Raw genomic sequence first — 11,388 nt, 5'->3', positions numbered from 1 at the left:
ATTGGGTGTAGCATTATAATTAGCAATTGGGTGATACTTTCATGATAATAGTATGCTGTTATACAAGCATAAATAACGGGGGGAGGGGAATATTTTTTGATGCTTTTAATAAGGAGTAATATCGCCGGACATTACTACATAATTAGCTTTGCTCTAAACCTTTAAGATGGATTTAATTCTAACATTTTTTTATTAGTATATTTATTGTCTAATTTTATGATTTTGACATTTACTTTATTATTAATAATTATTTAGATATCATCGTTAGAGATATATCTATCCTGCATGAAGAAAAAGGGGTGATTTTTTTTTATTAAACTCCATGTCTGGCTTATGTTTCGCAATCTAAAGTTATGACATATTTAACTGAATTCTGATGTAAGAACAAGAAAATATTATTTGGATCAATCTATTATTTCAATATTCTGTGTTTATAATTTATTGTTATTATTATTTATATGATTATAATTATTTAATTTTGTATATTTAACATAAATGTATGATGGTATATTTTTATTTATATAGATTATATTTAATTAAAGCCTTCTTTTTTAAACTTGGAACTTCAAATATATTTCGAAATACTCTACTTTGTCGTTTCATTAGCTATTATTCTGAGAATAAGGTTCATAATGAATTACAATTTCATAGAGTGTGACGTTGTAAAATCTACTGTAACGGATAAAAAACGTCTAAGTCAATTATACATAGTATATCTTCATTAACATATTGCTAATAAATACGTACCATCAAAATCATAATAAAACAGGGAGTTGATAATCATATCAGTATTTTAAGCAATGATACCATAAGTATTTCTCCCCCCTCTCCTTGCACGCGTTTTTATCTACAGGATTATCAACTTTAGGTATACATATTGTTATATGGTTACATATACAGAGTGGTGACTGAAAACTTGCAGTAGTATTTAATTTCAATTTTAATTTTTAACTACACAGTTTCATTATGCAACCAGTTTAGGGCTTAAACAAGAATAAACAAGGTTTTTTTTAATCCTATGTCTGTAAGTGTAAAAATGTTGGAGCAACAAAAAAAAGCAGCGCTTGTGGGATTATTTCTGCACGGATGTAATTTTAACGAAGGCTGCAGAGACCGTTAGTATCTCCATCCGGACTGCCTAGAACATGAAGAAGTCAATTAAAGCCCCATAGGACAAAACTTATGAAGTAACAAAATGACTGACTTCTGGCCAGCCTCTAAGTGGCCCTTCTCCAGCCCTGAACTCAACTCTTTGGACTTGCAGTTGGGTACGTCTTGGAGTGGTATTTGGAGATGTCTTGGCTGACACACCTCTCATCCAAATTTGGATTCCCTCCGAGCTGTCATACGCCATAGACACTGCATTCATCGTCAAGATCTGTCAGTCTGTTCTCCAGCGTGTCGAGGCTGTTATTGATTGTGAAGGAAGGCATAATTAATCAAATTACAAGTATTGGTTCCTCTCCAAGTATTTTCATTTTTGGTGCGGGAAGCTGGTAGAAAATGTAAGTAGTCTGCCAACACTAATCTACTATAAATAAAACAAAAATCCCTAAAAATAATAACAAATACCAGTGAATAATAAGTTGATCTAGTTTTTTTTGTAAACCTTGGCTGTTTATTAAAGCTGTAAAAATAATAATTTAACAATATCTGGAAAATGGTTCAATTACTGATGGTTTTTACTGGTATTCTCAAGGTAGCTGGTAAATTTTACCAAGATGAAATGAAAAAACCCTGAAACAACTGATCATATCCTAGGGGAATGTACTTCATTATTTGGACCCTATAATTACATCCAAAAAAATAATAGACGATCAATTTAATATTAAGGAGGGCAAAATGGATTTTATCTCGTTTGCACCAAATGAAACAGTAGACGAAATTATTAATAACAAAGGAACATTTTCTTATCTACAAACAATCAGAGACAAAAAAAAAAAATTGAGGGCATAATACCTATTATAACTTTATTTTCACGAGTTTCAACAAATATGGATTAATCTCATAGTTGTCGGTTTTTATATATATTTAGAATCTTATGCTTTTATAATTCCATTCTTAATTTGTGATAGTTTGTATTCATTTGTTTATAAATATTTTTGCTTTATATGTATGGATAATATTTGGCCGTGGGGGCCAAGAATAGCTTAGAGGACAAAAAACTATTCTTTACGTCATTAAAAAAAATACCCATAATTTAAAACTTATTCAATTACAACCAGCATAATTTAGACAACATACTAAATTCCGACTATTGCATCAAACAATTTTTTATCCAAAAAGAAACAGAAAAAAAAGGCCAAAAATCATCTGGTAGTTAGCCAAATGTGCCAATCATACCAAATGCTATTTATAAATTAAGTACTCCTTGACTCGCTAAAATTTCAGTGCCATAAGAAAATGAAAGTTTATTCTTTAGTTCAGGCAATATATTTAACCAACCAGAAATAAATTGACTCTTGACAACAGAGAGGAACTAAATTTTTAATTAATTTTAATTTTCAATTATTTACAACTGATTATAATCATAATAATGACTGATGTATTTTCTTGTCAAATCCTAATTCATAAAAAGTTAAATATTTAAAAAAAAATCTTTTGCTTTCAAGTAATTCCTTTATACATAATATTAATAAGGAATTGGAATTGTTCATAAGGATGGTATCGGAAATAGATTAAATTTTGGTATCAGTAGTTCCCTAATATTAACTAAATACTATTGCCTACTGACTAGTGGCTTCTACGGAAAAGAGACATATTACAATATAGCAGATTAGATGTACAAAAAAAAAATTGGTCTGTTTTTGTTTTCATAAGTTCATAAGTACCATTTGTTTATACAAGTTACAACTTGTATAAACAAATGGTAAAAGTTTCAATTTCTGAGTCTTAAAATTCATTATTTAATTACAACTTTAGTCATTCAATTTATCAATTAATAAACTTTCATTTTGATATATCAAAATGATATGGTTATTATATATGTATTAGTAATTAGCTGTGGGCATTTGAACTTAATATTGTGATACAGAATACTTCTTTGCTATTAATTTCATTAAAATAGTACAAAATTATAAAATTAATATATTAATCATCTATGGAGTAGTCAATTATTAGATATCCTCATTCCATGTAGTGTAAATCCTAGATTTAAAATTAATCATCTCATTCTTTGGTTACAACTTGCACAATTTCTTTATACAAGCTACAACTTGTACAAAGTTGCAACTAGTACACAACATACATATATATGTTATCAGGGGCGTCCCCTCCAGCCCATCCCCTGCAGGCGACAAAGGATCAACAAAAAACGGAAACGGAGCATAATTATAGCTTAACTTTTTACTTCATTTATTTATCAAAAAGAATAAATTATGAAATAACCATGACGTATCCAGTGAGACGAGATAATCGACAGCTGACACAAAAATACATGGGGTATTTTTGAGTTAGTGAGGTATCTCCCTGTACAATCTATGTATATTCTTGTGCTTAACAATCGTTTACCCTTAAATGTTTCTCCAGAGCGGTGATCGCTGAGATAATTTAATAAAAACCTAAATTTTAAATAAATTGGGTTGGTTTTTTAAAGAACAATAATAACCATTTTAAGTTTGGGCTTTATTAAAAGGTCCTTAAAAGATTTCAAGAAATAAAAATTTCACCTCAAGCAAGTCAACCGTCAAAAAAAAATCATAGTCAAAGCCCTGGGCCCTCCTAAATTTGGAGTGTCCGTCCTTGTATATAGATTCGGTTACAGAACTGATGTTGTGAACAGGTTGTAACCACCTACCTAAATATATAATAAGTGGATGCCACAACTTATTAAATAAAAAGGAGAAAAAGTTCGACTCGTCTATCAGCTCTTGATTACTACATAAATACTTCCACAACTTGTTGGAACGAAGGGGAGCTTGGTTGGTTTTTCCTCGCCAAGAATGACCTAATTTTTTTCCCCCTCGATTAACCTTCTTTTTAGAAAAAGTCCTTAAAATTATTTTTTTACTTCGAGGACCTTTTTTTATAAAGGAAAATCTCAAGAAATAAAAATAATGACCTTTTTTAGAAAACAAATCCTTAAATTAATTGGGGGGGCTACATATCCCCCCCCAGGACACCCCTGTACGTAGATATAACATAAAATATCAACTGACGGTTGACTCCCCTATTCTTGACCTATTGATTATCCAGTTATTAAATAGGTCGGTAGCTGTAACATGTACAAACAGACTGTACAAGTAACAATAATTACGCCATCAGTCACTTCAATTATCAACAATTAATTGATGTTATCATTTCAGTTTAATCAATTAAAAGTGCTTATTTATTACTTATAACGAGGAATATAACTATTCCTCGAATGAACTTTGTAATATGAACTTTAGAATGTGCCACAAAATACGTCTTACCAATGACTAATTTTCAATAAAAAGTCAACAAATACATAATTCATATATTAATCATCCATGGAATATTTAATTTTAGTATTATTCATTTAATTTTTTGTCTACAACTTATACAATTTAAAAAATGCCTTATATTACTAGTCCAAGCCAAGTCTGAAGTCTTAGCTCACCAGTCCAGGTCCTTTGATTATGAAATAGGGTCCATAGTGTTAAGAGTTTTCTTGAGTGACGTAAAGAATAGCTTTAAAGTCCAAGTCAAGTCACGATTCTTTAATTGTTAGCTCAAGTCCCGTCGCAAGTCTTCAAAATATAAACCCAAGTTGCAACTCATATATAATTGCAATTTGTGTACAAACTGCATTAATTATATATGGTATTAGACTATTTAAGGAAATAATAATACTTCAAATTAAAAAAATATATATGATATCGTTTGTACAAATATTCAAAGGACAAGGAATTTGTAATTTGATACATATTTTTAGGATTTATAATAACATAATATTATAAAGTTCATACATGGGGATATAATATGTATGTACTGCATAAATATATAGATACACTTGAACAGCTTCAACTTAAATCGCCTTTAAGGGATTAACAAAAAAATATATACTACTCAATTCAATAAGAAATATAAAAGAAGCATTTAGATTCCATCAAATATTTCAAAAATGTATTTATTGATTCCTAATCCATTATTATAAAATCTATATATTTACTAACGAGAGCACCTGTCAATAACTAACTACAGTGAGCCTCATTCGTTCGCGGTTCGTTATTTGCTATTTTATTTTTGGAATATAAATACTCATTATTCACAGAGTTTTTTTAATATTATGAACATATTTGAGTTCTCTCTCGGGATTCCGTTTTATCAGAATTTCTTTAGGGTTTTACACGTCAAATCTATTACTTCTTCTTAAAATATAAAAAAATTACTTAAATTTCAAAGTATTCATGTTTTACTAGTTGTAAAATTTGTTTCCCGGGGAATGGGAACCCTTGTACAAATATTAGCATTGCATTTGTTATCTTGTATCATTAATATAAAAATTAATATAAAAGAAACGATTCAGCCATTAGGGCAAGAATTTTTAGGATATTAAATCTGTAAAGTTATGATTTCAATTAGGAATTGATCAATGTAAGAGGACAACTCACGTGTTATTATAAGAAAAAAAATCTTCTCTGCCAACTAAAGTTGCGAAACTTCATGAATGCAACAACCTACATGGACGACGTTATTTACCAACTATTTAAAAAAGAATTATATAGTTTCTTAACATTACAAAATGTATTACAAGTTGTAATAACCATGTTTATTCAATCCTCAACCCAGCAATAAATTAATGTAAATGATTGATTTTAAATATACATATACTGTATGCGCCATACATAAGTCCTTGTACACTTTTTACTTTATTAGAAAGAAACAGACAACTAGGCTTAATATTAATGATACAAAAAAAATTATTGAAAAGGAGATTAAGGATATTAAAATTTCTACTATTTTTCAAAAATTTCCACCCTCTGCCGCAATACAGAAATCCAGGAGGGTTCGAAACTTACGTCAGACTTTCCTGAGGGTGTCTAGAAAGAAATTGTGGGCCATTCCTCTTCCGCCTTGACCTTCATGACCTCCCCACTGCTGTGGTAGTGGGTGTTGACCTTCCTCTCTACGGCACTCTACACGTAGTAGTCAAGTGGGTTCAGGTTACATCTCCTTCGACCAAAATATATCCTCCCCTAATTTGTTGGTCTAATACTTTTAAGTCATTTTGGAAGTTTTGCACGGGGCTCTATCCTGTGTTCATACCCAATGCTATAGGTTACATTGAGAGCGGGAAACACCTTCATGGCCAAGATAATTTTATATTCGTTGGCCTTCACGGTCCCTTTTATCCACACCAGTGGAAACGCCTTACCGTCTGAACCAATGACAACAAACATCATAGCATTGGCTGGGTGTTTCGAACGACCGGTGAATTTTACCTCGGGAGGGGCGTCTTTGGGGATCTTGGCGATGTACAGAAGACTGCGGGAGTTGCTGACTGGGTCAACTGTATAATTTTTTTCCTCCGAAAAAATGAGGACTTTCCTATTAGGTTTCTTCAATATATTAAGGAGGATCTTCGATTGTTCCAACCTCTTTAGTCTGTGTAAAGCCGTCAAACCCTGAACTTTTGTGACAACCCTAGACTTGAGTCCCAAATCATCATTAACGATGCGCCGGACAGACATTTTGTGAACCCTGAGGTCCCTGGACATTTGAAAGATGTTGTCAAGAGGGTTTTTGTCTATCTTTGCCTTCACACTCCTTATGAGGCTCTCTGTGCAGACCAGTTTTGGTCTTCCCGACCTTTGACGATCGACAAAGAATTTGGTTTCGTAATAGAGCCCGAAGGTACTTGCAATCACGGAGGGATTGTCCCCGCCTTTGATGCGCGCATTTTCCATTTATCTATTAAGGAACTCCTGAAAGACCTACAGCTGATTTTATTTTTTCAATGAACACCTAAAAGGAATCTGTTTGTTTATTATTTCTCCCTTTTTGTAAAACACGAGAAATTTAAAAATTATTTTTGGTATAAAAAGTGTACAATGACTTATGACGCATACGGTATATAAAATTTTAGAATAATTTTAATTATAGCGCTGTTAATTGTATATAATATGTTGTATTATAATAATGAGCTTTAAAAACACAGAAACATCATAAAGGAATCATTCAAATGTACTTAATGTCATCAAGCAATATTACACCTCATTCATTAGTGGGAGTTTAAATCATTGATGTAAGGGATACTTAAATTGATTCTAAGCTGCGCTAACAAATAAATAATCTATGGAAAACACAAATTTAAAATAACTACATCTTTACTTTTTATGTATTATGTTTACCCCAGAGATCCTATAAGAAGAGTTAAGTCACGAGATTACAGCGCTGCCGCCTCCCCCCTCTGTGGCAGATATCAAATGGCCCAAAAAGAACATGAATGTATTAAATAAATACTAAAGAAATAATTTTATTGAGCTTACTTACACGATTAATAATAATTACAAATAAATTGAATAATTACTTTAATAATAATTTCTTTAATTTACTGTATTTCGTATTGGTACATATGCTTCGGCTTCCGAAAGTAGAAAAAGCTTATTTTTCTATTTTCTTTGATAATCACAGTTTGCATTAGTAAATTTATGTACATTCTTATCTTAACATACTTAAACACAGTGAAATATAAAATTTTATGACATTTGAGGACATTTATAAGCAACTTAATTAATGGAACCGCTACTTCAAGTATTGAGTTTACAATTTTTTTGAATTAATTGACATAATATTTGAATAACGCCTCTATTTTTGCAAATTCATCGAAAGAGTTCTTAGTACAATAAATTCATCCTCCATTGGACAAAACATAGTTTATCAAGGAATCTTAACTGAAGTGAATTTTTGATGGTTTTATTAGACCAAAGACGGATTTTGGAATGTGAAGTCTCGCAATTTAAATTTTGTATCTGATCTGAATTAAATACCGAAGAGAGGCGCATTTCTTAAGACTTAAACATTGATTTTGCATCCCGAATTTTGACATATTTCTCCTTCAACTTATTCTTTAATTCCTTTATTTCTGTTGCATAGACTCCAAGTTGGATTCGTAGGCTGGTAGTATCAATATCCTTTAGATGTTTTACCTCAGGAGAAATATCTGTAATACATATAAAGTAGTTTTTGGTTTTTTTAAAGATAAAGTAAATAATACAAAAACAAATTTGCTTAGCACCACTATTCTTCTCCGGAATGAAAATGGGTTTGTTGGAGTTTTTGGTAAGTCTTGGAACTTTAAGTTTTAGATGTTTAAACAATGTTGGACTGGCTTGAGAGTGAAGTCTTTTCTTTCCCTTGGAATTATTTATGTTGATTTTCTACAAAATGTTTAGAACACACTCGATAATTATCTGATAGTTTCCAAAGATTTCATTTCATTTTTAGGACCGTAATCCCATCAGCTCCAAAGCGATTCCTGCAATCCAACTCACTGCAAGAGGGGATCCAAGAGGTATCCCAGAAAAATATACCACCTTTGTAGAGTTATTCACCTATAATATAGTATTAAACTTTGAATATTTTGGGCGGTTACTCAAACGCATGAGGAAGTCAGTTATCGTCCAAGTGGATAGTCTAGTGACGTAACTTACTTATAGGGCTCTGATTTACCCAAGCAAATGCGCTCAATCACGTCATTATAAAGAAAGACAGTTACTTAATAAATATACTATGTTTGCACTACGATGTCCTTGTTCCTTAACCTTTTTCTAAGAATATAGAAATTTCTGAATGATGACACTTCATTTATTTTGTTTGTGGAGTACAAATTCACGGTTCATGAAACGTTTCATTTTCCAATAACAGGTTATTTTATGTATTTTGAAAATCAATTTGCGGGTAACTCGTTTCTTTCGTTAAACGATTTGCAAACTGGTTTTTTTATCTGTCCTCTGTGACATCATAAGTTTAAATCATTTGCGGGAGGTCCTGACCTGTATCAATCGTCAATATTGAGGGCTCACAGTAGTTACATTAATAGTTTATAGGTTAGGATGAAAGCATTACCAATTTGTAATTTGGATTTCCATTATTGTATATTTATAACAAAACAAAGAAGTGGGTAGTTCATTCTTTATCAAAGTAACTTTTCATTAAAGCGCAATAAAGGAACTCCTTTTCTCTTCATCTTCTATTAAATGTATAAATTATAACAAATAGACAAAGAAAATCAGTCAGGAATTGTTTTTTGTTATAAGTGTAGACAAAGGGCTTAAGCCCTTCATCATAAAATATAAATAAATGTTCGTTAATAATGATATATAAAAGCTATTAATGAGCAGTCATTTTTATACGAAATTCACTTAAACAAATTATTAAAAATTTACTAACTTAAAATAATAACGTTGGCATGGGAACCAAGAGAATCATTATAATAAAATCGTTTGTTGGTTGGATCTATTAATAATTATTCATTTAAAAAGTAAGAAATAAGTTGCTCACAGTCCCGGTATTACAAAGGATATTGCAAAAAAGTAAAAAATTGTAAATTCCGTCAATAAATGTTCAAAATAAAGATTAAAAAACCTTACAGCCAAAAATTTATAAAAATTAAAAGTATATGGTATTCCTGATTAAATTTTGCAATAGGGAATGAACAAACTAACAATATACATTATCAGCAAGGTGGTGTGAGAGACTGTAGCTTGTTGTTTAACCTAGTTGTTTGAAAAAAAATGAGTTATTCAACTCATGCTCTTCCATTTCTATTAATACATTATTCTAATGGACCCTACAGAAGCGCCGTAAACTCTACTTAAAGATTGCAAAAACATACGGCCACAATAACAGAAGGAAAAGTAAATGGCCTTCCTGATTAAATTTTCTGTTGACATATTGAAGTGATTCAAATGTTATTATTATCACATGGTGCTTATGAAATTAAATTAATTATTGAGAATTATCATTTGTCAACTAATTTCAGGAGGCAATGCTAGAATTTAATATTGAGGTGTGACCTGATCCGATTGGGAAACTGCTCTTCGATGAAATACTTTATTGGAGGAGTTCATCCTCATTTCTTTTATTTGTACATATAAAAAAGTGAGAAGCTCTTTTGACTACTTCAGCTGACAACGTGAAATACAAATACATATACTAGAAAAGTATATTTCCAATGATTGCTCTGAATCCCTTCACTTCAACTTTTAACGAATATAATTACCTTATTATTGGGAAGAGTATTGAAGTAAAAATAGGGAGTTTACTTTTGAGTTATATTATTTTAGTAATTTCTGGAGGCGAATGACGAGATATTGTTTCTCTAATCATCTCTTTGATGTGACGCGTTCTTCAAAGTAATCTCAATTAAATTTATCTTACTTGAGTCATTGTACATTGATCCTTGCTTTATTAAAGAATAAAAAATAATATTGAATATATGTACCTATATAATGAGTTTTAAGTGCTTCCATAAATCTTTGCACCTTTAATCTGGATGTGTTATGTAGATGAACATTTTAAATAGAATAAAATAAAAGCATCAGTATCGAGATAAACAGTAATTTAACTATTATGTTTGTAGACCTGAATTTTTTTTCATGTCTTTTTAAACAAAATTTACACGATCTTCTTTGTTTAAAAATCGTTAAAGTCTTATTGAGAGTAGACGAGAGCTTGGGGTAGGAAATTGATTTTAAGCTAGGACGAGTGCCTAAGTTAGGAAACGGATTTATGGTAGGTAACCGACATGAAAAGTGTTCAATAATTCCCTTAAGAAATTTATTCCTCTTGTTGTCCAATAGATCTGACGCATTAATTTACTTTCGATGTATTCCTACATATATAATTATGAGCAAATGATGTTTGAAATACCTTAAACAATATTCCAATGATAATACTTAAGGATGTTCTCACTTCAGTAAAATCTGCAAGAACTAATGTTGGGGGACTGCTCAAAATTAGCACTACCTTTACTATCAGTCACAAGTTTATCTAAAGACAACCTTAGAGATACTCATCATGACTAAGTGCCATAGATTAAATAATTAGGCGTTTAAGTGATGTGTATGATTAATAGATTTTACAGGGTGGTGAGCCGGTCCTGGAGGTACTGCAATACCAGGTCGACTCGTAGTGGAGACAGCGCAAGCACCGCACTTCCACCCCGAAACAGAAATAAGTTTAATATCGAAGAGGACACATGGTCCTCGTATCAGATATTAAGCTGATAAGAACAGATACTACACTTTGATCTTAGCCAAAAGGCCGAGAAGCGATACCATTGAAAGATTTTGAAAAATATAATATACAAATTGCACGGTCGTTTTATCTTCGGATAAATAATTTCTTTATTCTTTCTTAAGGGAAATTATTATATTTAGGAAACTATAAATGTTACCCAATGGAGTATATTTTGTTCATGTA

The 11,388-nt window shown here is 31.1% G+C and overlaps 1 protein-coding gene and 1 non-coding gene across 2 annotated transcripts; both read right to left on the bottom strand.

The window, feature by feature from the left end:
• Positions 1 to 6,185: 6,185 nt before the first annotated feature.
• On the bottom strand, positions 6,186 to 6,869 carry LOC139905276 (uncharacterized). The gene has a single exon (XM_071888099.1). It carries the CDS (start codon positions 6,867 to 6,869, stop codon positions 6,186 to 6,188), a length of 684 nt encoding a protein of 227 aa, XP_071744200.1.
• Positions 6,870 to 11,049: 4,180 nt separating this feature from the next.
• Positions 11,050 to 11,241, bottom strand: LOC121119145 (U2 spliceosomal RNA). Its single transcript, XR_005864691.1, has one exon. It is a non-coding gene; the product is annotated as a U2 spliceosomal RNA (small nuclear RNA).
• Positions 11,242 to 11,388: the final 147 nt, after the last annotated feature.

Source organism: Lepeophtheirus salmonis, chromosome 5, assembly GCF_016086655.4.
Source record: "Lepeophtheirus salmonis chromosome 5, UVic_Lsal_1.4, whole genome shotgun sequence".
NCBI classification, from domain to species: Eukaryota; Metazoa; Arthropoda; class Copepoda; order Siphonostomatoida; family Caligidae; genus Lepeophtheirus; species Lepeophtheirus salmonis.
The sequence above is the reverse complement of the archived record's forward strand: the minus strand, read 5'-3'. Positions and strand labels throughout refer to the sequence as shown.